Source organism: Parasteatoda tepidariorum, chromosome 2 (genome assembly GCF_982258835.1).
Source record: "Parasteatoda tepidariorum strain Cologne lab strain chromosome 2, Ptep-v5.0, whole genome shotgun sequence".
NCBI lineage: Eukaryota > Metazoa > Arthropoda > Arachnida > Araneae > Theridiidae > Parasteatoda > Parasteatoda tepidariorum.
The window spans coordinates 36,555,259-36,582,430 of NC_141756.1; the positions used below are offsets into that span (position 1 = coordinate 36,555,259).

Genomic DNA, 27,172 nt, shown 5'->3' on the forward strand with positions numbered 1-27,172 from the left:
TTCACGATTGATTGCACCACTAGATAAACCAATCAAACCCCATTCCACAATTAACTTAGCAAAATATAACTCCACAACAAATTAACTCCAAGGTACATTTCCTCCGAAATTACATGCATGTATGGCAAAAGAAAGATCAAAATATACGATGATAAAATTTTATTTAAATATAATTTCTCAAAGAGAGGCAAAAGGGCATGAATGTTAGCTTCAAATGTTTAATCAAAGTGTTTTAAATGTACTTGACTCAGATATATTAAACTATGGTGACTATTTTTATCCATCATATATGAGGGAAGTAAGATTTCTTATAATATACACCGAGCATATAAACCGAGGGTTGTAATGAACACAGAAACGCGCGTATGTGTGCGCAACAATAAATAAATAAATATGAATAAATAGATCTATCCAGGATTGCTAACCGCTACTTCTAAGCTTCCATTTTAGAAAGTTGGCACAGTCCTTATGCGCAACAGTTAAACTACTGATTTAGTTTAGCCCTGTCCAGGCATTTGTACATTCGCAAATGCGTATTTTTTATAGTTTCAAAGGTTGGTATATGTTAACTTATAGTTCATAAAAAAAGACATGAAACAGAGTTAACAAGTGTTTACTAAATAAAATAGAAGTTATCGAACTGAACGATTTTGCATCATCTCAAACTAGTACACTAAAACTGTTAAAATTACCGACTTTCGATTAAAAAGATTAAATTTTGTAACATTTGCTACCAAACATCATGGTAATAAAATCCATATTTTTCTGTTATTTTTTCCAAAAGGTTTTTCCGAAGTGTTTCGTTAAAAATCACCGTGCTTTTTGGTATTCCCATAGATCCAGAAACACAGTAAATTTGTCCATATTCTTGTAGTTTTAATCATATTTTTTCTCAGTGTAGAAAGAGTTTTATCCAATAAATTATTAAAGGAATATTTTTGCCAACGTTTCTAATTCCTCTAATCTATAATAAAAACACCTTTATCTCAGTGCAGAAAGAGTTCATCATGTAAATTATAAAAGGAATATTTTTGCCAAAATTTCTGATTCCTTCAACCTATGATAAAAACACCTTTATGTTATAGGCGTGCCTAGAGGACACACCTAAAAGCAAACAAAGACCAATTTAGAATATTAAGTAGATCTTGCATTTTAATGAAGTAAAAGCTTGGACTCATTTGTTCAATTAGCTCTAAAAGTAGGCAACAAAAAAAAAGATTAAATATCGAATAACCTAGATGCATATAGACAATAAATTAAACGATGTCACGATGTCCATCTTGTTTTTATATTTACAATAAACATTCATCAACATTGCAAACATTTGCAATAAAAGCATTTTCTTATGAAAATCTGTATAATAATAATATTTAGCACTAACGATTTAATTTATTAAAGGACTTATGGAAGGAAAGGAACTACAATAAAGAAATTTGTAAGAAAAAAAATCATTTCTTTCTATTAAGTTCTGTATTCTTAAATATCGCTTAATTATATGTCTGTATATATATACATATATATATATATATATATATATATATATATATAATATATATATTGAGTGTATGATTGAAACACAAACAGTGCGAGGTTAAAAGGAAGTTTTCTACTGACACGCTAAAAAAATTAACAAAAAAAATGAAAAAATGCTTGAGAAAATTCTTTATTCATGAGAAGACTTCGCATTTTTAAGATTTGATTTTTCAGTAACCATTTTATCGATTTCGCTCAAATTTTGTATTCTGCCATGTAAAATTACGTTCCTTAAACTAATTTAAAAAATTGTCATCTTGCAATTCAAAAGTTTTTCGACTATTATTACATAAAATATAATAAATATTTACTAAAAGTTCATTTTTGCATGGAATTTCCTACGGATAAACGAATCTTAACTGTGTGGAATTTTTTTTTATAATTCGCTGAAAATGTTCTTGAGATGTGACGAAATACTCAAAAAATAAAACTAACATTAAAGGGTTCAAACTTTGGGCCACTCTCCTAACTAAACTATTGAGAACATGTTTCTCAAATTGTGGTTATCTCCTATATTTGTGGGAGGTATAAATCCGAATCCGTCAAAAAAAAAAAGGTATGTTCATTCTAAAAAAGTAAGTTTTATGCGTCTGATTGCGTAGCTAAAACATTAGCGACGCACTTAATAATTAGCATATTTAAGTTCTTCCCCTCAAACTGATAAAATTGAGCCCTTGAACGTGAAGATGCGACCATTAGATCAAAAGTCATTCAGAGTAATCAGATTGTTGTTGTTTTCATAGCACGTTACTCTATACGTCTCAGGTGAGAAGCCAACATTGCAGCTGGCAAAAGTTCTTTAGAACAATATCTTTAAGCATCTCTGCAAATACATCCATTACATCTTTTCTTTCGAGAAAATTATTTGTAAGACAATCATTTTGCCATGAAGAAACAATTTCTGAAACATCTTTCCCCATTCTTGAGTAAATTCTTTAAATGTGGCAGTGGGAAATCACTTTTTAACTTCTGCTTGTGAATCGATCGTATATTCTATGACAAATATTGTTCATGAAGTTGCATTCGACCTCCCAGGAAAGTTTTGCCATTTTGTTCAGACTCACTCTGTATGTATCTTATAATTATTACACCAAAAAATTTGCTTTCAAATAACCTAATTCATTTAATTATGTACTTAATTTAGAATATATATGCATTAGATTATTAATTTCGTATTCTGAAAATAATCGTGTAATATAGTAATTCTGAATGATCTTCGTTATAATATTCTATTATTTTGTAATTAATTTTTTGTAGCTCTTAATCTTCTTCGATTCACTTTGTCATGTTTTCAATATGTTTAAAAAATGTCAGTGATAACTGATTACTCATTATAATCATATTTTAAAGACTAACTTAATAAAAAAATGTAAATTTCTAAAAAAAGCAGTTTGGTTAAAAGAAGAATAATTGAGAAATGACTTATGCATTAGTGTACAAAAGTCGTATTTTAACTGTAATGGGTCATAATTACGGAGCAATCTATATATACAGCGAACGAACTCTTCTAGAATACTTTATACTACAATCATATAAAAAGTCTAATCGAATCTTTAACACACAATAAAAAACACAAACTTGAAGAAAGTTATACTGAAGCGTGACTACATTGTCAAAATATGAGTTGCTCATACTTTATGGAATTTTTACTTTTCATTACCATAGTATTGCATCAAACAATATAACTTAGATAACTTAATCTAAATGCACTTATTATTTTCCAAAAAAAAACTTCCAGTTATTAGGCTTTAACTAACATGTATTGTAAGCTTTTAACTAAAAAAAACTTTGTTACATCATTGAAGCACAACGACTAACCAAAATTCAAATTAAGTGCGTATGATCGAATAAATTCCGAATATCACAATGATTTGAGCCCAAGAAAATGACTAGACTACAAAATGACTAGACTTTGTGCACTTCCACCATAAGCGATTTTAAATAAGTTTTAAAAAATTTAAAGAAATTTTAAAATGCACTGAGGTGATATAGTATTGAGAAATTAATTTCGACAAAAATTTTTTTGATTTCTCTCAAAAATCACAAGATTGAAAAAAAAAACTATTGTAAATATTAACGAATTACAGATCAAACAATTCGATCTCTCTAAGACGAGTATTTTACTTTTGAGAGTGTTTGTAATATTATCAAGCGAAAGACTTTTTTTTTCTCTTTGCCTTGATTATTTCTAGTTTTTTAATGAAAAAAAAATAAAAAAACTGTTCAAGAAAGTAGCTAAGTTTTAGCTAAAAAATTCTGAAAATGACAGAATATTTTCAACTGAGTAATACTTTACAAACTTCTACATTACTTCATAATGAAATACGTTTTCGAACGTGTAGCAATATAAATACTAACTTATAGTAAAATACTTTTTTTTCTTACTACTTCTCCTGTAGAATTAGAAATACTACGGTAGTAACATACATATCAGCATAATATAAATACCAATAATAATAATATATTACCAATATTGTATTTTTAAGAAGTAATATTTTTTTCCAATGCCCACTTTTTAGAATGACCCACCTGGGCATCTGAAGGGCAGATTTGTTGAACACTCTTTTCAGGGGCACCATATTAGGTGGGCCAACGTTGCTCCCACAATGTAGACAGATAGTACAGAGAAGTACTATCTGTCCTTAATAATTTGTGAGAAGTAATATAATTTGTGTTAAATTTTAAATGAAGTTTGATAACCGAGAATCATTACTTTTAAATTTTATTCCAATAAAAACTGGAACGAAATCTGTGGATAACCAAATCTGTGTTAATACAATAAAACAATTTAGGATTTTTTTTCATGATGTGAATCAGAGGCTCTTTGTGTCACATTATATGATAATGATTTAAATACATCTCCAATTTTCAATTTAAATATATATATACATATTTATTTTCAAAATATGATTATGGAATTTTGTTATTCGCTTACTTTGGCATCAAATTGAAATTCGCTATCATCACTAGGCCTTTTTTGCAAAGTTTTCAAACTGCCAGAACGCAACAGTCTTTTCTGTCCTACTGTTCTGCTTCTGGCTGAGCTGATATCAGCATCACGAAAAGGGGTGATACCACCACCTCTATCAGTATCCCTGAGATTTGCAGTTTGCTGCCTTAAATTGTTTTGATTTGACACTATATCCAATGTGTTGGCAACAATTTCTTCAATTTCATCGTCAATGGAACTGTTTGCTTTGCTGTTTCGTGACACTGGTGTTACAGTCCTTGTAACACCAACATGGTTTTCTTTAAAATGAGAACAGCAAGAATCCGTTGGTTTCTGGAGATTTTCTTCTTGCACAGAACTTGGGCTTGTTTTCCGACTTAGTACAGAGGATGATGTCTTTGGTCTTTCGAGGTTCATTGATATGGGGGTAGTTGGACGGCTTGAAGTTGATCCACCGATTCCCATGGCGCATATTATTGTTCCATTTCTGAAAATCAAATAAGAAAAAAATATCTATAAACACTTAAAGGTAAAACACTATCAAAATTAATAATTAAAAGAACAACATAAAAAGAGTAATAGCATATATTTATTTTTGAAATTATGAAAAATAACATTTTTGTTTTCCTGCTCAGAATATAGAATACCATGTACAGAAAGTATTATTAAAATTCTTTCAGTTTCGATTTAATTTGCCTGACTGCGAAAATAAAATTAACTTCTTTTTTAGAAATGTCTTACTTTTTAATATACAAATGAACTGCGGATACGAAACTGCGTGTACGAAACCATGGAACATAGATATTTCTAATGAAAATATGGATAGCATCAGAAATACAATAGCAGTAGCGCCATTTTTCAAGATAATAGAAAGTTGCAAGAGGTAAGTCATCACAAATCGCATAGGACTAATTAACCGATTCATGTGAGAGCATTTAAAATGAATGTAAAGTTGTATTAAAGATGCGTGCTTCCAATATAGACCAACGTGCAGAAATATGGTTTTTGGTGACAGAAGATGGTTCTATATGTGCATTTTCTTGCCTAATGATGACTGTTTAAGTCTAGCACTGTCTAGCACATATGAATGTTTACATATGTTTTAGAACTTTATTGTGCTTATCGAGCATCAATATCGGATCATCAAAAAAAAAAAAAAAAAAAACAGAGGCAAGAAAATGCCGGGCTTTGCCCAGAATGGAGTGGTCACCTTCTACAACAAAACATTACTACTGCAGCGCTTTCGTTTGTTCTGGGCTCATCCTTCTTGCCACAACTTTACATTCTCTTAAAATGCTTTCATTGGAATTGGGTAATCAGCTGATCGCTAATCGGGTGCATTCTTCTTAGCTTACTAAATAACCCTGAAAAGTAGCGCTGCTCTAACTTCACTTTATTTTTGACTACCACGTGTGTCCTATCTAAGATCTTGTACTATTAAAAATTCAATTTTTCAACCTAATAACCTCATTACAAAAATCAATTGTGCAAAACTGATTCAAAATATTTCCGAAACAAATATTAGTCGAATTTGGAAACCCAATGTATTAAAAATTGAAAGTACTTGTACTCAGTTTTGAGCAAAGTGCATTGTCAAAAACGTGATGTGGAGGAAGAAATGTGTGAGAGAGATATTAGTTGACTGCTGACAGTTAATGAACATCTCTGCATGCATTTCGAATCTCTGCATACACGAATGCGCATTTTTCTCAAAAATTAGTACATGCTGTTTCAATTTTTAATACATAGGGCTTCCGAATTCGACTATTATTTGTTTCTGAGCTATTTTTACACATTTCTTTTTATAGTACATCGTTTTTGAGTGCATATTTTTAATACTGATCAAATATTGTAATTAACTTTTATTTTATTTTATGCTCAACCTTGCCATTCAATAGATTAGAGAAAGCATTTTATCAAAACGAAATTCCATGACTACTCTCTCAAACTCATGAAAATTTCTCAAAAATTAGAGCAAAATAAAAAATTTAAAAACTTGCAGCTAGGCATATTCGGAACATGATTTTTAATATTTTTTTTAGTGTATTTAAAATTACTCCAGTTTTTATCATTCTAAATGTATTCATAAAGCAGTGATAACAAGACACTTTTTATAATAACTGAAAATCGATAAAATAAAAACAATACCGATCATTAGTAAGAAAAAAAAATCATGTTAAATATAAGTGATATTATTTTCTGATTTTTAATCTACTCGTAAAATATTTTTTATGTTTTAACTTTAATTTTATTTTAATTTTTCGTTTTGTATGTGCTGATTAGTTTAACTTCAATAGTGGTAGAAATTTTGATTGGCGATTAAGTGGAGAAAAAAATACTGCATGTTGTGGTCAAGGAACAATTGAAATTAACATTATCGTCAAGCATGAAAATGAAGAAGAGATTTGAGTGTTCTACTTGTCAAAAAGTAATTGAAATCACGATTGGGAAATTTCACACAAACAGACACGAAAGCAAGTTAAAATAGTGAATGCCGTATGCAGCTCTCACGTAAAGCAAAATTTCAATTACGATTTATGAGATAATTAATGCAGATAAACTATTGTCATCGACGTGTTGTATTGTAGCCCTTGCACGGGAACAACAACAACTAACAAAGAGTTTTTCACTTTTTATCTTTCGTTTCAAACATTTCATTAGGGATTCACCCAAAGACCTTGAAAAAAATCGATATCGATGTTTTCACCTTAAAAACATAAAATATAGGTAAAAGCGTCATTATATATGAAGCCAAGAACTAGTCGAACAATAGAGGATACTGGAAATGTTATGCTCATTTGCATGATGATATGCATTTGGAAATATCAGCCAATTACTATAAACTGCTCTAAAATATTATGTATTTGAAATGATTTAAAGTTTTGTTTATGATATAAATGATTGATAAGTTAAAATGAATGAAAATCAATGAAGAGCTATGAATATGAAATGAGTTGCTAAATGTCGTGATGCTCTTTCGAAGGTGCATTTTGAACAGCGGTTTTAAATAAATGAACTTTGATCTAAAATATTAAAGATATGAGATTATGGAAAAAGAAATTAAGAGGAAAAAATATTGATAAAAAGATAATGCGATATGATAGAATAATATTCCGGTTTAAATTACTTTTTCATTTTCATATCCATTGCTTAGAGACGAAAATTAAAATTGAATTTTAGTCTTAAAACACAAGATAAACAACGTAAAATACACGATAAGCAATGCACACGATAAACAATGTAACAAATTATAAAAAAATGAAGAAAATAAAGCAGTGCTAAAAATATAATGCAATATAATAGAATAATATTCTGGTTTTAATTTATTTATTTTTTTGAAGAATATCCATTGCTTGGCGATGTAAATTAAAACTTTAAATACACTGTTAGAATTTTTGGAATAAATTTACCATAACATTTTTCACATTTGTTGTAACTTTCGTGTAATTTTAAGTTGAACGATATGAAAATCAATAAAAATTAAATGAAAATCAATGAAGGTATGAATATGAAATGAGTTGTTAAATATCGTTAAGCAGTTTCGATGGGGCATTTAGAATAGCGTGTTAAATAAATAAACTTTGATCATAAAATATTTAGGATATGCTAAAATAATGTTAAAATTATCAAAACAAACTGAAAATATGAAACAGTGCTTAAAAGATAATGCAATAAGATAGAATAATATTCTGATTTTATTTGCTTTGTCGTTGAGAATAGCCATTGTTTAGCGATGTAAACTATAACTAAGTACACTGTTAGTCAATTTGGAATTATGTTGAAAATTAGGCTAATGAAAAAAATTGTTGCAACTTTATAGTGATATGTTGAATGAAATGAAAAACAAAGCTATGAAAATGAAATAAATTGTCAAATGTTGTGATAAACTTTTGTTGATGTATTTAGAATATCATCTATAAATAAACTTTGATCTTAAAATATCAAAGATATGCGCATAACAATATTATTTATAATGTTACAAATTTTAGGAAATAAAATAATAAAGTTACAAATTATAAAAACACAGGTTAAAAATTAAAAACAAATCGTTGAAGACTAAAATGAAACAGATAGAGAAGAAAAAAATTTTTTAATGAATTTATATATTTGCAAAAAATAATTCTGAACATTCTTGATTATTTTTGAAAACTTTGATGGATAATTTTTTGGAGGAAACGGGGAGGACTTGAAAAAATGAGCATAAGAAGCGCTTTTAAGTTTCAATGGCCAATCAAACAGGTTTTGATATTTTGTGTAGGCTCTTTTTTTATCAACAGTGGTGTGTCCGTTTTTGATTTTTATTTCTTTAACCCTTAGCTGTAACAACTTATGTGTAGCCTTTTTTGTTTTCATTTTCAACAAATATTTTAAAAACGTAAGTTAAGGGGGATCAATAAGAAACAACTTGCAAAAAAAAGAGAGAAAAAAAAACAAGGTGAACAAAATGGTTTCTATACTACCAAATTTTAGTGTAATGACACAAACTTTTGTCTTTTTTTTTTTCCTTTAAATTTTTTTTTATTTTTTTTTTATTTTAGCTTGGTTTCTATAAAAAAAACGTTTGATTTCTATTCCTTAAAAATAATATCAGTTTGCAAATAAAGCACTTTAAACAGCTTATTTATTGGTATTTTTATTCCTGTAAAATACGTTATCAGTTACTAACATAAATCTCTAACAGCCACCTTAAACATGTGATCGGCTTTATTTTAAATTGAAAGCATAATTTTTATTGCTTTGAAGGAGCAAATATTTCCATTTTGATAATAGTACGTATATCATCTCTGCTTTATACTTCATACTTTTTAATTAAACATGAAAATACGAAAAAGAAGTAATTTATAGTTTCCATGTCATTGTTCCTTCTACCCTCGGTTAATAAATAAAATAGTTCTATCAGCAATATAAATAAACTGTTTTGGTGTATGTACTAAAAAATTTCATTTCACAATTTTATGCCACTGATAGAATTAAATATCGAAAAGGTATTTATCTTATTGATCTGTTGACTTATTGTAAAAAAAGTTTACACCTTGGAAGTCACAAATTAATGTTAAACCGAGGGAAATAAGGCCATTGAAACTTATGAAATTACTACTGATGAAAGCGAGACTGAAAATATAAAAATTTGTTTGGTTGCGGGATGAAACAGAAAAAAGTTGAAGGACCAAGAGTAATTCTCCCCACATTTCTTTCTAGTGAACAGTGGACTGATCGTTAAGACACGGTTCCCAGCAGATCACCGAAGTCAAGCATCACTGGCTGCGGGTGGGTGGCCACTTGGATCAGTCTGCGTAGGGACCGAGGGTGTGCGGTATTGGTCCTCGTTAAATTGTGCTACCGTAAAGTGCTCGACTTCACGCGCAGGTCGTCGAGCTACCGAAGCGGGGGTGCCATCCCCTCCGCAGAGGATCAAAATTGTGATGGCATGTCTTCGGATCATCCTCAGGGATGTTTCCCAGACCGTCGCCAATAGCCCATAGTGCAGCTCTAGTGCGACGTAAATTAACAACAACTTTCTAGTGAAACGACATATTTTTATAGCGTTGTTGTTTTTTTCCTCTGTTTTTATATTAAATAGTGATCCCAAATCATACATTTTTCTTTATTGTTTAAATGAATTTAAAGATAAATATTTAGAATGATCATTGCGTCATACCCTTTATTTTTATAAGAATTCTAATAGATTCTCGGGTCGAGGATGTTCATGATCGATAATAGATTTCTTAAATTACTACATTCCCTGCTTTTTCTCCCAGTATTGCTTTTCTGTTTATGCTTTTTTCAAAAGTAATGTACTGAAAAAAAATCTTAAAATATGTTTCGATAAGTAAAAAAATCATTTATTTCAGTAATAATAATAATGGAAAAATTTTCCCGAAAAACACGTAACATACTTGAATAAGATAGTTTTAGCATGCAATCTGTGGAATGTAACAAAAGGTCATTCAAATAACTTTTTTCAATCAATAAAGAAAGAGTCTAACCAGCCACTTTTGTATATTTATAAGAACCGCGTGTGTTTATGCTCTCACTTTTCAATGTTTAACAAATTTACTGATGCTGCATTATTATGAAATACAATAAATATTAACTTTCTGATTTTAAAAACCATAATCAAATTTTTAAATTCTAAATTTTTAACTTTGTTTCTTGAGATCAATACATAAGCTTTACGAGTGATTTTTCAGTTCCTATGGAGATAAATGCCACTAGTTTATTGCCTTTATTTGATTTATTTTAATTTTATTTATTTATTTCTGAAAAGTACTTAATTAGACGAATACTTTTTGCAGTAGTTTCTTATAACTTATTTTTTTTAGAAATACTCAATATCGAATTAATATTTAACCATTTCAAGCCTAAATTTTATTGCTTTTTTATCTATCTGAAATACACAGAATGATAATTACTGACAGAGGAAAACAAAAGAAATACATAATTTGTAATTAGTTAATGATTTAAATAACATAATTAATGTAAAATAATAATAATAAATATGAAAATTTCTAGCACATTAGCTTTCAAAAATCGCTGGAATGGTAAACTGCTCAAAACAATTAAAGGATATTGAGGTTGTGGCTTGATCTTGCGCCTGGAAAATAGTTTGAATGATTGATACATTATCGACAGACGTGGTAGGCTATATGAGATAAAAATTATATTTGTTTGACAGAAAAAAATGCTTTTTATGGAGCATTAGGATACAAAAGGAAAAAAACTCAATTTGTGCAAATGAGAAAAACAAATTAAAAAAACATGTTTCCTCAAGAGAAAATCGCTTTTAGTAGAGGGTATGGTTTCCTCGGACGGCCAGCAACGTTGAACACCTTTGAGGCATCGAGTCAATGAGGTTATTAATGAGGAGCTATTTCCAGTTCTTGGAGAGCTTTTGGGCGTGGAAGGAGTCCGTCTGCCTAGAATGTCCCAAACATATTCGATTGGGTTCATGTCTGAAGAACATGTTGGCAAATCCAATCGTATGACTCCTTCCTCCAACAGGAAATCATTCACCAAGCACGATGTGGCCTGAAATTGTCGTCCATTAACATGAAGTCATCTCCAATTGCTGCAGCGTAAGGGACTATAATAGGTCTCATATCTCATTCCTGCATCGGCGTCCAGCCAGAGCTCCATTTCAAGCGATATGGAGATCGGTGCACCAATCAATGGAAATGCCAGCATAGACCATCACTCCCTCACAGCCGAATCTTACATTTTCGTGCACGAACGCAGGATTGTTTCGAGTGCCACGCTCCCTCCAGATGAAAATACGCGCCTATTATTAGGATAAACAGGCAAACGAGACTGGTCAGAGAAAAGAATATTGCGCCATTCATTTCTCCTCCAATTCACATGCTCTGTTACCCACTCCCTGCGGGGCGCGACGGTGCCTTGCTGTTAACGTAACACACACCATTGGTTTGCGAGCATAAAACCTGTAGCGTGAAGGTGGTTTCGGGCAATTTGTGTCGAAACTGTGGTGCCAGTACCCAAGCGAAGGTGTTGTTGAAGAAGAGTGGCGTTCATATTTTGGAGTTTCCGAACCGTTAACGTTAAATAACAATCTTCATTGGGTGTTGCTGCGCGTCTATGCCCTTGCCCTGATCTTCGGCCTGCATTTCCAGTCTCCAAAAACGATCCATTAATCACACTTTGTGAAACTCCAATGGCTTCTGCTACTTCGGCTAGTGTTTGGCCCCCCACTAACTGGCCAACAACTCACCACGCTTCTGATTCGGCTAAAGGACGTCGTTGAGACATCGCACTCATCGAAACATCGCGCTTACCGAATTTCGTTCATTCTTTTCCACTTTTTCTGACATAACTTATTAAGTTGAAAGCCAAATCAAATTCGCAGACCTTAAAACGTCGTCTTTGAAGGCAGACTCGAAATTTGCGTACTTCAAAGTTTGAAAATAAAATAAAAATTTGTATTTGTGCCTCTCTCCTTCCATTTTATGCTCAAAATAATTTGCTTATAACGTTATTTTATAGGTTAATGAAACATTATTTCCTAAACTGATTGCAGTTTTCTGAACTGAAGAAAAGGGAAGGAAGGTTGAAAAGTAAAGCTTCATTTAGGGCAAACTGAAAACAGAAATTCCATATAATCAGTTTGTTGTGATGTATCATTGTCTTCACAATAAATTAGAAGGAGTTATTTGAAGATCTGGTGTTTGACAGATGCAGCGGTTAATTAAGCAGGTCAACTTATTTATAAATTATGACCAGGCGTTGTATTTTGTGACGATAAAAAGAAAAAATTTCCTATTCATTTTACTTGGTCAAGTATTTTTCATGAGTTTAGTGTTTTGTTGCTCTTTTATAATATTTTCTAACTAATGACATTCATATGTGTATGAGTCCGTAGCTATTAAATATTTCACAGTTTAGATTAGATATTCAGCTTAAACATCTCCCATATTTATTAATAGATTGCAACACATGCAGCAGCAAATTAAACAGATCAACTTAATTATAAATTATGACCAAGCGTTGTTTTTTGCGACAATAAAAAGTAAAATTTTTCGTATTTATTTTACTCAGGGGTCAAATATTTTTCGTGACTTTAGTGTTTTGTTGCCTTCCAATACATTGGTCTTATGTTTTCCCAAAACTAAATGGGCTCCTTTGACGAAAATTAGAATCCCTTTTATATTAGTATCCCTTTTATATTTTTTTCTAATGCTCTAATTACAAGCAAAAATATATTGTGGTATATTTAATTATAAAAAAAAACATTCTAATAGTTACTTAAAATTTTTTTTTACATTATCAATAGTATATTTGTACTAAAATACTAAATCTAAAAAACATGGTCTGAAAAAAAAATTTCATTCACATTCGAATGCTTATCACTTATTGATTTTATAAATTAAAGGAATTTTAACGATAAATAACTGTTTTTCTTAGATCTAAATAATTGCAAATAAATGGAAATTTGCAAAATTATTGTTTTGTAGTTAACGGACAAAAAGACACCAGTGTTTCATACTGTATTTCATAACCATAAATTACTAAAATGCTAAATACAATATTTTAACTTATTCTGAACCAAATCAATAAAACATAATGAAAAAATAATGGACAGCATGTTTAATAAAAATGCTCTGTCAAAGGGTTAAGGCATACATAAAATCCAATCTTCCTTCCAGAGTAAAAAGCGTATGATATTAGTGATACTACGAATTAGGTGGCCATCTCACCTTCAACTTTAGAAGAGATAGCCACATAAAATCGAAGAATGGTCAATTCAATTCATGCGTAAAAAGATATTGTTATAGATTTTTCAGATTATCAAAATTATACATATGTCAGAAAATTGTATGAGTGAAAATTTTTTTTAATTCTTTATGTATTGAATTCAGAAATAAAGTAAAGAACAATTTTTTTCACTGTCTGTCGCTTTCAAAGCACACATCTCTCCAATAATGCATTCAATATGAATTCAATACTAATTATAATATGGTATAATATGACTTAAAATATGTGTTTCTTTTACTTTTCAAGAGCCGAATAAATGCATAAAAATACTTAAATCCAGTGAAGGGTTCGGGTGGGGAAAATATTTGTCTAATGCGACGAATGCTATACTAATTGGGTCATATTTAGTAAGAGGATTGTCTCAAATATTTCCCATTCCCCGAAAGACTTGCAGGTCAGTAATTTTAAAAAGGGATTGAACAAATTAATAATAAAAAAGAATAGAAATTTAAAAAATGAGGGAATACAACGTTAAAGAACTGTCCTGAATAAATAAACAGGTTGCCACATCATTAGCTCATCTTAGAAATAATTAAACTAAGAAATATCGTGTTTAAATTTTAAAAATCAGTTATTTTTTTTTTCAAATTCTAGTACATTTATTACCAAAATCATTTTGAAATGCGCACACACAAAAGTAATAAAAAATGGAGTAAAATTAATGTTATGTAAAATTTGAAGGTATAAAATATAAAAAAAAACTTAAAGTTCTTCGCTTTGGGGAATGCAATTCGTAAAAAGAGAGAAACTGATAGTTATTTTAATAATCTAGGCTAAATTCTAAAGTTTCTAAATTCATTCATTTTCTCATAATCATCTAAGGAATAGAATATCCAAAGGGCTAAATTATAAAATTATATTTTACATAATTAAAAACCCTAACAACGATTCGGTGCTAACCAATAAGGAAATGCCAGCTGGCTGCGTTATCTGCAAAACACAGTAAGTGAGTGAATTTTGCTGCTTTAAAAACAATAACTATCAGATAAAGAGTAATTTTAAAACATAGTAAAAATTATGATTCAGTTCTAAAATAAAATATTTTTCCTTTATTTGAACTTAATGGTCAACAAACTTATAATTTAAATTAAATTTTAATCGTAAACTTTAATTTTTAACTTATTAACATTAAACTAAAAAACGTCATAATATAATTAAACATTTATTAAAAACTTCTGACCAATCATTAGAAATTCATTGAAGATTACAATTTATCTACAAATATCTTAAATTATCCATAAGTAACGTTTGTCCTTGTTACTTAACCCTTTGACGCAGATGGGACACGGATGTTCCATTGATATATTTTTTTCGACATTCTAATTAAAAGCAAAAACACATTTTAATATTTTTTTTAATTATAAAAAACAGTCTAATAAAAACATGATTTAAAAAAACTGTCTAAAAAAATCTGTTAGATTATCGAAATTATATTTGGCCTAAAATATAAAGTCTAAACAAGTAGTTTGGAAAAAAAATTTCATTAATATTCATTAATTATTAATATTCAATTAATATTTCTTCATTAATATTCAATATTTTATTAATTAATCAATAACTTATTTTGCAATTTAAAGAAATTTCAATGATGAATAACTATTTCTCTTAGGTAACTGCATATAACTGAAAATTTAATATATAATATGAATAATATAGAATTAATTAAAAAAGAGTTTAGTATAAAATTTAATGTAACAACTGAAAATAATTGAAAATTTGAAAAATTGATGCTTAAAATTAAGACAAAATGATGAAAAAAAAGAATGAAAAATATGTGTAATAAAAATTCTGCGTCAAAGGGTTAAGATTATCAGTTAGGGTTTGACATCTAAAAGTTTTAATAAATATTAGGTTGAATATTTCACTAAAGAGATATTGTTCACTGACAAAGGCAGTCTAAGAATATCATTTTTAAAATGCTTTTATTCAAGTTTAAGTTGATCACTAGCGTAATTAATAATAAAAAATTCGAAATTATAGTAAATTTAATAGTCTTAATTAAAAATTGCGTTTTGGAAATCTTTCAATGAATAAATTAAAGAACCACAGAAAAGAACATATATGTACATTTTAGTTTTTTTTATTATGTAAAGAATTAAAACTATTTACTATACATTTATTTGAACTGGATCTTTAAAACTAAAAAAAAAAAATACAAATTGTAAATGAATACTTCATTTTAATTAATAAATAAGTATTCAACTTCTTAACAAAATTATTAAAATAATAATTACAATCTTAAAATATCTGAAACCGCTTGCTGTTTTTTAAGTTTTAAAAATAAAATTGTTTTATAAAATAAAAATTTATATGAAAAATGTATTTTAACAAGTTCTGATAAAAACATACAGTTTTCATAAATATTTATTTATTTTATTCTACATATATCTGCTTAAAAATTTTCTAAAATTCTATTAATTATCACATCTAAGTTTAATATAATTCGATAAAGCAAATGTTTTTTTTTTTTTTTTCTTAAAGTTTCAGCAACAACACAAAAGAATCTTTACTTTTTACAAAAGTAAAGATTCAGACTTTAATATTTCATCATGCACAAAAAATTTTGTGAAATGATTAAAATTCTGCTGATACTTTAAAATCATTAAAATGAAAACTTACTTTTAATCCGTCCACTAATCGTAAATACTAATTGTGCGCTCTTTCAACTTTCACGTACGACAATAAGTTCAATAATTAATTCCGATTTTCATCTTTTTAAACTAAGCTCTTTATTCTCTCTCAAGAGCATACTTCACTTATTCGCTCTCTTGCATCGCGTTCTTTGTTCTATTTGATTTCGGAATCTTATGAACTCGGCCAGAAAATTTCCTGAGTTCCTGAGTGTCACGTGGTTTATGGTCAGCTGTTTCCATAGTGACTAGCAAACGATTCTTTCCAATGATTTGCTCATCTTTAAGCACTCAGAAGACAATGAAAAATAATCGTTATCGGTTTTCTATCTGTTGATTGCTTTTAATGCTTTATTCATTTATGGACTGTTGCGTTTCATAAAATTTTTTTGAAAAAGAAAGGGTTACATTAAAACAGCTAAATATACATTAACTTTCGTAAACTTAATGTCTTCGAATTTCAAATCAATTACTCGTATGTGAGGTAAAAAAAAATAATATTTATTAGAAACACTTTTAATTTTATGATTCTATTTTATTTACAAAATGATAAGCTTGACTTTTTTATGCATGATTTCCTCAAGGGCGTGTTATATAAAAAATAAAAAAAATTGTGAAAGTATATATTAAAATTATAAAAGTATATTCATTGTTTGTTAATGTCTCTTTTTTAAACCACTTTTAACTTAAATAATTTTCATTATTACAAAGCAGATCACTATTAAGAAATTCATAAAAACATTTCATAAGAACATTCATCAACATTATTAAGAACATTTGATCCTTCTGTTCAAAAAAACTCAAAAACTTCATTTAAAACTTCAAAAAAGACTTATAGTTTTTAAAATATTGCATTTCATGTGTTAAACTTGTATTATTTATAACCTGTAATTATTTAAACTTGTATATAATTTTAATTTCAAAAACGATTTATAAATAAAAAAAATAACTCAGTGAAATCATATTAACATCAAATTGTCAATCCTATAACTGATTTTTAATTCAGGTTTTTGTTTTCTTTCTTCTATTTAAAGATTTTAACATACTTATAATTTCTTTTTATTGAATAAGTTTTATGAAATAGTATTACAAAAGCAAATAAGGATGTTCCATGAATGAATTCTTTAAGATTTCTTTAAAAATTCCTTTCAATAATGAAATCAAAATAGCATGTATGTTTATATTAACGTTAGAAATCGCAAATTAATATTTAAGCAAAGAAATAAAATAAAAACGCAATCATGATCCAACGAAACGTTATTAAGTATGACGGGATTAAAAACGTTGAAGCCAGTTTGATTACGGGTGGTTAGGAGCTTAAATTTCCTTGAAAACAGTTTTTCCCTGTCAGCTTTCAGGGCACAACCATAATTAGGATTGGCATTGAACCGTAAAATGAAATTTGAGCACACGTAGCCAGAAAGTAGTAAAATTTTCGATTAAATACGAATTCTATTTGGCAATAAATTTTGTTTGATAAATTTTGGCGTAGTTAATTCTGCTTCCAGTGGACAGGAAACAATTTAAACACGAACTGCTATTCAGCAGAAAGATGCCATTAAAATTTAAACACCCTAGCTATAATTCGAATTTTGACAAAATTTTATTTGACAATGAACTTCTATTTCTGACAACTTAAAATAAATTCTGCCTGTAGTGGTGAAAAAATGTTTGCAGCCTGTATTGCGTTTCAGCACAGAGCTCTCGATGAAATTTGAGCACAATAGCCAGCCAGAAAGTGGTCAAATTTTTTGATGATGATATAATATCGTATTATCCATAAATTCTGCTTTAACCATTAACAAAACGATAAAAACTTGTATTGTCATTAGGCACTCTAGATAATCAAAAAGTGGTCGAAAGTTCGTTTGAGGGTAAACTCTATTTGGTGGCAAAATTCAGACCTAATTTCAACCACCTGTGATTTCTGTGATTTTTATTGTAAGTAATATAAATTTTCCGAAATAAAATTAATTAATGGAACTGAATGAAGAAAAAGTATGCATAAAATTATTAAGAGATATATTTAAATATAAATGTTTCGCCAACAGTGTCAAAATTTTCTCTCTCAAATACCTGTAGCAAAGTTATAAGCCCAGCAATGAACAATAGTTACAATAAACTTTTTTTACGAAACTAAGAGATTGTCGATCCACAATTTTTCTCAATAACTTCCAAGAGTCGATTTTTCATTGACTAAATCAAGTTTTCAAGTTAAGTTTTAGGGATTTCGTCCCATTCATCCATGATAGCTAGCTCCGATTCGTATACAAAATCATATTGGAGCTTATTTGCATACACTTTTCTTGCTAAATAGCTCACAAGTTTTCCATAGAACTGCGTTAAGGACTGTGGTTTAGTCAGCTTAGACCTCGATTCTCTCTTTCTGAAGTTGATTGGGGCACAAAGCATAGAGCATTGCCTTGCTGAAATTTCCAGTCTAACCCTCCTATATGTGAACCAAAAAATAAGTAAGTAAAAATCAGTTGGTAAAGTAGTTGCGGATTACAACTAGAGTAAATTATCCAAAAAAAATTGTTGTTGGTTGCATTTACCATACGCAAAAGATCCTCATACCATCACCAAGTCTCCCACCATCTGCCTACCGATGAAATCATGAAGTTCTGTTCATAAATCATAGCTGTAGTAATCATTACTTTAGTGGCCATCCAAATTTAAACTTTTTTGTTCGGAAAAAATAATACTTTTCCAAGTAATATCCCAGGTCATGACATCCTTTGATCACTACTGCCTTTCTTCTTTATGATGTTTCCTGCTTTCTTTTTAAATTTTCGAAGCAATCGAAATTGATTCCAAAGTGTGCCATACTGTTGTATAGGAGATCATTCCTTTTGTCTGCTGGTTTATTTTGCGAAGAGACATGTTGTGCTTCTTTGCAAGTATGAAAATCTAACTATTTCCAGAGCTGATAACTTACACTTCTTACTAGATCTTTTCTATTTTCCATAAAAATCTGTTTTGTTTAAAATATCATGAACAACAGTTTTAGAATAATTAATTCATTTACATGTTTCATCCTCCAATTCTCCAAAGCAGATAATTCTTTTCAAATTTTTATTACGAAAGCAAATAAATTAAATTCTCATTTTCTTTATAATATTTTGGTTTGAGTTTTCTACGATGTAAAGTTGCAGTTTACATAATTTTGTTAATTTCGATTTTCAAAGAAAAAATAAAAGGATATTGAAAACTCAAATGATTTTGAAAAAGAAATAGGTGGTCTTATACTTATGCAACACCCAGATTTTTTTTAAAAAAATCTTTTGTCGTGTGAAACTAACTCGATTTTTCCACTTTTTTTTAAGTATTTGAAAGAATATAAATTTCTGTTGCTTCTTTAATTTAAAATTATTAATTTTATACAGTGTACCAGGAAAATAAGTGATATTCGGGTTGATCTAATAATTTTGTAACAGACTCGTGTTATTGATTTGCATTTTCATCAAACATGGAGTTCATTTAAGGACAATTCTCACCATATGCAAAACAAAATTACATACGAAAGAGAATTTGATTGGTCATTTTTCACGTTTGAAGCTTTTCACCATAAGGTTCTCATTCGCATGCAAACAATTCCCACTCAGTGTGAACAGTTCCTTGGAGACTGGAGTATTCCAGTAAGTCGAAAAGTGGTCAAAATTTCATTTGCAAAGGATATCCAACCTTACAGATACAAAAATCTTAAACTTCACAGTACGGCACAGTATTAAAACTGAGAATGATATGAAGAAAAAGGGGAACAATTTAGTTAAGCAAAATTAACTTGAATCTATTCCACTGGTAATTTTACAGCAGTACCTAATTTGCGATGTGGAATCATAAATACAGGGAACCCTGTATTTTGTACAAAATTAATTCGAACCTATTTCACTGAAGCTTTTTTTTTGTCCGCAATAAAAGTGGTAATAAAAGCAATAAAAAATTAAAAACAAAGGGAACGTTGTAATTTGGCCAGAATTAGTTTACGCCTATTCCACTAAAGGCTTTACCGCTGTATTAAACTCAGAAAATAACATCAAGAACAGGTGGAATACTGTTTCTACACTAAAATTAAATCACCATCTATTCCTCTGAAGAAATACATTTAAAAAAAATAAGTTTTTTTAACACCTTTTAATTTTCATCAGAACAATATTCTTTTATTGCCCATGAGCTGCACAATCAGTTTTCCCGATGAGCAGACCTAGTGCGTTCTCCAGAAGTGGTATCCACTCTTTCAGGATCACCACAATGGGTGAGATACCGTTGGCCGTGTTAATTTGGACGTCTAGTTTCTGCCACACTAGATGGCAGCACCGAGACTCTATTTTGGATGCTAAAGGCAATCAGAACAATATCAAACTGCAAATAATTGAAGTACTACTGTATACTACTGCATGAAGTACTACTGAAGTACTACTGCATACTACTTCTTTTTTGCTCATTGATAAAATTGGAAAAAATAAAGAATATTCGTTCCTATAACTCAAAATGAAACGAAATCTATTTTTTATAAGTTTCAAAATATCTGATACAATTTGCAATAAAATTAATCATCTTAATTCAATAATGTGAAATAATAATATAAAAAATGTATAGGAAGATTTAAAAAAATCAATCAAAAGTCAGTGCTCTAATTAAACGAACATATTTTTCTCTTTTTAAAAGAATGAATTTGCTCTTGAGGCAAGGTTAATGGCTATACTATTCCTTTCCACCAAAAACGCAATCAATAGCCCTACACCCCATAAATAACCATTATTGATAGAAATTCCATAATACGTTATAATTATGGCCATGCTACCTTTGACATTAGAAGTAAGCCCTAAGGAAATAAATCTGCTCAACTTTTCTCCAGAGATTGACTAAAAGGTAAAGACGTTTCACGCCCGAATCGATCTCCATCAACTTTTATGGAACTACGAAAATAATATCTACCCTATATATTGTAGATAGCCCATTGATGAATTAAGTAATAATATAAAATCAAAATTTTTTTAACCAAGAAATCTTTTTTCTTTCCTTCGGTGCCTTAACTATTACTTCGACTTATAATAAATAGTCCTGCAGTTTTTAATAATGAAATGGAATCAGGAATTTACAATTTTATTTTTAACATTTTTTAAACTGTTTGCCAAAATTTAAGACAATTATTATTTTTAGTAATAGTTTCGATTTATCTACTACAGCTCTGCTATTTGTCTGGAATTTATGAGTCACCACACGTTTTTTTTATGTTCCATCTTTTATATATATGCTATCTCTGAAGTCCAATCTAATTTCGATGTTTCACAGATATGAAATATAAGTTTTTGGAATTTTGTATCTCATACTTATTACACTAAAACGTTATTTAGTCTGCTTATCTCAGTATGCAATACAATCATATTTTCATTAAGTAAAATGGGGTTCGAACACTCTGAATAAATTTTCATCTGATATTCTATTTTCCTCATTGAATTTGCAATATTTAATGTAGACATACATACTTAACATATATGAGCAAGACTACGAAGTCGATCCTCTGAGATTTCTTTCTTTTACTTTTTTAAAATCTCAGAATCCAACAATTCCAATGGGCTCTCAATTCTAAACCGAACAGAAACATATACATGTAATTACAGTTTTTATATCATAAATGCATTTTATGCATATTTAATATATTTGTTACTTTTTTTTAAATTTGAGAAGTACAGGACAGTGGAAACTCCTCATGTTTTGAGAGAATGAAAGAAATATGGCGTCAACGCTGGGATTCGAACCCCAGTTCAACCAGTTATTATATTAACAAATTAGCGCTCTCGTCTAAAGTATGTACCTAGCTGCAAGGAACTAAGTGACTTTCCGTATGGATTGTAGCAAACATATTATCATCAGTTAGTTTTAAAATTTAACAAAATGTTCAAACTCAGTATTTTCTCATTGTTTTTTTTTTTTTTTTTTAAAAATAACGTTTATGAATGTTTTGCAATCCTTCAGATACTTTCATTGATTTGTGTTGAATCAATACTGCGTAAGTTGAGCAGAAAAATGTCAAAGCTTGTTTGGTTGCTGGAAAAAATTCAGAATCGTTACTAATAATCGAGTTACAAAGTTTTTTTTTTCTTCCTGGCAATGGAAAAGATTTTGACATTTTTATTACAGCTTTCTCAAATATTAGTTTTGATTTCGGTAGAGTTTTTGTTTTTCCTTGTTTTAACATTAATAGATGACTCAATAAGCATAATTTTTGACTTCATTTTTATCAAAGATTTCAAAAATATATAATAGGGCAGTCATTACGAGACACCCTGCTTAGTCAATTTTAGTACTGGGCTATTTAGACTTCATTTAAACTTCCTCCTTTCCCAAATTAATTTTCTTGTATTGACTGTAATCATCTTAATAAGTTTCAATTCATTTCCTCCCAATACCGTGTTTCATGCTCCTTTAACTCTTCATGTACCTTTAAGTCCCACTTATACTATTTCCAAATAGTTTGAAACGGAAACAATAACCCATCGGAACTTGCTGCCCTTGCAATATGACTCTCCGTTAATCATTAATAGTTGACAACGCACGATCATTTGAAACTGAACATTACCTATTAAACTATTTGGTTGATATTTCGTTCAAGATCGCCATTTTATGAATCTTCGATTTGATTCTTCAATTCTCAGCTCTCTGCCCCGATCAATTTTGCACGTAAGTCCTTCATATTTTTTATTAATCCATTAACATTTTCAATTAGTTATTCATTAAAACGTTTAACTTTAATTGAAATTTTATAATATGGTTTAAGTACTAAATTAAAAATTTTATGAAAAATTGGAAAATAATATTTCATAATAAAGAAATATCTGTCAGTGGGTAAGTTAGACATTATATAATAGTATGAAATGTTTTGCACATTTTTGAATTTTTCTTTATCTTTTTCAAAGGTCACATTAAATTTAAATGATTATTTTCCAAACTTGTCAATATTTTCTTCAAAGGTTTAATATTTTTTTCGTCCTGACATTTACACCCGTTTCCATCTAAATCTGTTTTTCATTTTCTGTTACAGTTTACAGCTATTTCCATCGGTAATCAAACAGGTTTTGATGTCTTGACTTGATATGTTGTTTAGCGAAGTGCCTGCCCGCGAAGCGTGCATCTTACTTCTTCATCAATATAATTTACCCTAGGGCGAATTTTGCAGGTTTTGATGTTTACTGTTCCTTCAACTCAATATTGATTCATTTGATAGAATTTGGTGGTATTTTATTTTTTAGCTTAAATGTTAATTTTTACATTTAATATTTAGGACTTTTGACGTAATTTTTGACAAGTAATCTAAAAATATATGCTAAGGGTGGTTTTGCAGTCTTTTGAAAATTCATTTTTAAAATTAAACCAGAACATTACAGAACATGAAATTGGTTTAATTATTTTTAACAGTTTTGCTTAATTATTTTTTTTATCTCTTTGCTTATTTAATGCTACATAACAAATGCTAATTTAAACATTTTTTTATGAGTTGAAATTAATTTTTAAACGCTTTATTGAAAATAAGAACTCGCTTTTGTACAGAAAGGGAAAAAACATCTCTCCAAGTAACGCGTTGTTTAAATAAATATTTATTGCAATTTAAGAAACATTATAAACAGAAATTGTATTAATTAGTAATGGCATTACTTTTTGTGGCGAATGGAAAAAGTTATTTCTTCAAAAAAATTTTCTTTTAAATGGCGTTTCACTACTGCTTCTAAACTCTCAGTTAATTAAAACAAAAGAATTGCGCAAATTTCTTCTTTTAAAGAAGATTCATGCTTTTATTACAATTGAACGATCTTTTTAATTCGCTCGTAACAATTATTTAGCAAAATTTCATTTGATAATTTAACTTAAAATTTTATAGGAAAATCTACTAAAATAAAATTTTACTGCTAAAATCTATTGTATATCTATAATAAATCTATGTAACCCTGGAAAATGAACTGAATTTACTTAGTCCCATTGACTACAACTATGCTTCAATTATATTAAAAAACGAAAGTTTAAATACCTCTTAAAATGCTAATATCGTATGTTACAGCAATATCAAGTCAAATATCAGGTCAAAGAATAAGAAAATAATCAAGCTTTTTTTTTCCTTTTTCTTTTCCTTTTCTTCAGTTTGCAACGAATAAATTCAAACTTATTGAACTTACTCTTGTAGAATTTCGTATTCCTCTTTTTCCATTCTAACAGCAATCGATACCAAACAGATGATTGAAATATGCGTACTAAAGGAAATAAATTGACACAAGCTTTTTATTATTTAAAATATTTGTTTTGAAAACTAAGCAATTTGGATAAATAATAAATGAATGAATAAAATACATAATTTCATCATTAAAATAAACAAATAAACGTAATTCATACTTTAAAGATAATGATTTTTTTTTTCAAATTCTGGGCGTAACGTTCGCCAAAAAAAGTGCTTGAATATAAGCAGTCAATTATTAATAACTTGATTTACAAACAAACATGAAGTTATTTGTTCCACCAAGGTTTTTAATTTCTGTTATCCACCATTAATTTCTGATACAAAAATAAATAAATAAATAAATAAACATAATTCATAATTTAAATATCATTCATAATGATTATTTTTTGAAAATTTAGTGTGTAGCTTTTGAGAAAAAAGTACTTGAACATAAATAGTCCATTATAAATTAATTTTTAAATATTGATCGATAAACAAGCATGAAGATGTTTGTTCACTAAGGCCTTTGACTTCTGTTACCTACCATACCTAATATAAGTGTCAAACATCAGCATAATATATTATTTAAAATTAAAATAAACTTTCTTGATCCAAATTCTTTTCTTTTTTTAAAAAAAATTATTGTTTTGTGTTCTTTTTGCTGAATTATGTCAGTTTACTTTTATACAAATGTGAAATTTTGTATAAAACTTTGTATAAAAATACAAATGTGAAATTTTGATCTGTACTTTAAGATTTTAACCATTGTATGCAGTACATTTTTCAGTGACTAAAGACGCGCAAGTTTGATGTTTGAGTAATGCCGAAGAGTCGGACAGTTTTCATCTATGTACCCGCAGCATTTAATTTTAAAACAAGAATGCGAGATTGCTATGTTTTATAATCGAGCTAAGCAAACTCGGGTCACCTGGGAACTGTGAAAGCTGTTCCTGGATTTCGCGAAAGATAGCTAGCAAGAGGTCGTAGACAGCAAGTAGTTTAATAATTTACTAAATTACAAGTAACAAAAATTGTCAAAATTATATGATAAAATAACGTAGGTAAGAAAATCTTCTTTTTTTTTTCATTGCTTGGTCAAATTTACGTGATAAATATTGTTTTTTTTTCTTTTCTTTTTTTTTTTTTTTTTTTAATGTTTAACGTTTTTAATGTTGGAGCTTAGATAACTTGGTAATTTACCAGAAAGCTTCCGGCTCATCCTTTCACCGATTAATATGAGTTGTTTCGGCATTAAGATTTTCCAACCTTAAACTGAGCCAGGCTTAAATTGAACTTGAATATTAAATTAAAAAGGCGATAAAAATAAAATGAATATGTTGCTATCTTTTGAGTCACATTTTGAATATTTATTAGTTTCAACATCGTGGTATCTCTATTTTTGTATGAAATTATTCTAATTTCACTTATTCTAAATGTTGAAATAGTCAGAAAAACATCTGTAGTCTGTAAAGGAGTACCTCTACAATAGATAGGCTTAGCATTGCTTACAAAGCGAAAATTTAAATTTTCAGTATCAAGATGAGTTTTTTTTTCCTCTTTTTTTTGTAAAAAAGGAAAACGATAGGTGAGATATTTTATTCCAGTTATTTTTTATTTTACTTAGTGATAACAAATTTTAGCTCTAACTATTTCACATTGGAGAGAGAGACTTTTTTCCGAAATTATTATGAGTGCAAACTAAGTAAACAGGCATTTTTTTTAAAATTTTAATATGATTTTATTCTCACATAAAAATAATTATTTGTATTTAGTAGAATAAGTTTGACTTACTCTTTTCTTCTTATACGTATAAACCCGAATTTTTAGCAACGAAAAAAAAGTCAAATATATGAAATAAAATTTTACTTTTTAATTAAAAATAACCTGAAGAAACAATAAATTTTTAAAAATTAATCCTCTTTGCATCATTGCTTAAATGCCCTAATCTCAATTCGCAATCGCAACGCTCGAGTACGCCGTCTAGCGGGAGCCTGTAAATATCAGGCATTAATTTATCACGTTTTCATTTAGTTCCATCAAAATTGTTGACAGAATCAGACGCCATTTTTTAGCAGCAAATAAGAAACAAAATTTACCTAAGGAAAAGGCCGAAGAACTTGAAAAAAATCTCCAAAATATTAGTAAATCTTTCAAGAACAGAACACGCCAAACATTTGAAGAAAAAATTCCTCAATAATTTTTAATTTCTATTATCAACAAACTTGCAACTGATGACTTCCGATTTCGGATACTGTTACAGATGTGTGTATTAAGGTAAAATGCATTTCTTCTGTCTTCAATTCATTACGAATTAAAGTGAAGTCAACATTGCTTTCGTCATTCCAGTGAATAAATATGAATTCAGAACATACAGAATTGTAATAGTTATAGCATGTTCTTCTTCGTTATAGAATAGTATATATTTCTGTATCCATATAATTCGGAAAACAACAATAAAAAATTATCCAAGTTACTTGAAATAGTGCCATTTGTGCTGATTCTTAATTAATTTTAATCGTTTTCTTGGTAAGTATTTTTCAGTTTTGAAAGAATAAGTTCAACTAGAATTCAGCTATTCTGTTT

At 28.9% G+C, this 27,172-nt stretch overlaps 1 protein-coding gene across 1 annotated transcript in view; it reads right to left on the reverse strand.

Moving 5' to 3' along the window:
• Positions 1-16,544, reverse strand: part of LOC107439510 (uncharacterized) — a 47,212-nt gene extending 30,668 nt beyond the window's left edge. Inside the window, exons 1-2 of the mRNA XM_071177433.2 lie at positions 16,370-16,544; positions 4,469-4,970 (exon numbers count right to left, since the gene is read on the reverse strand). Of these exons, the coding sequence (XP_071033534.1) occupies positions 4,469-4,948 (480 nt within the window). The 5' untranslated portion in view covers positions 4,949-4,970; positions 16,370-16,544. The remainder of the gene's footprint in view (positions 1-4,468; positions 4,971-16,369) is intronic.
• Between the last annotated feature and the right edge of the window lie 10,628 nt (positions 16,545-27,172).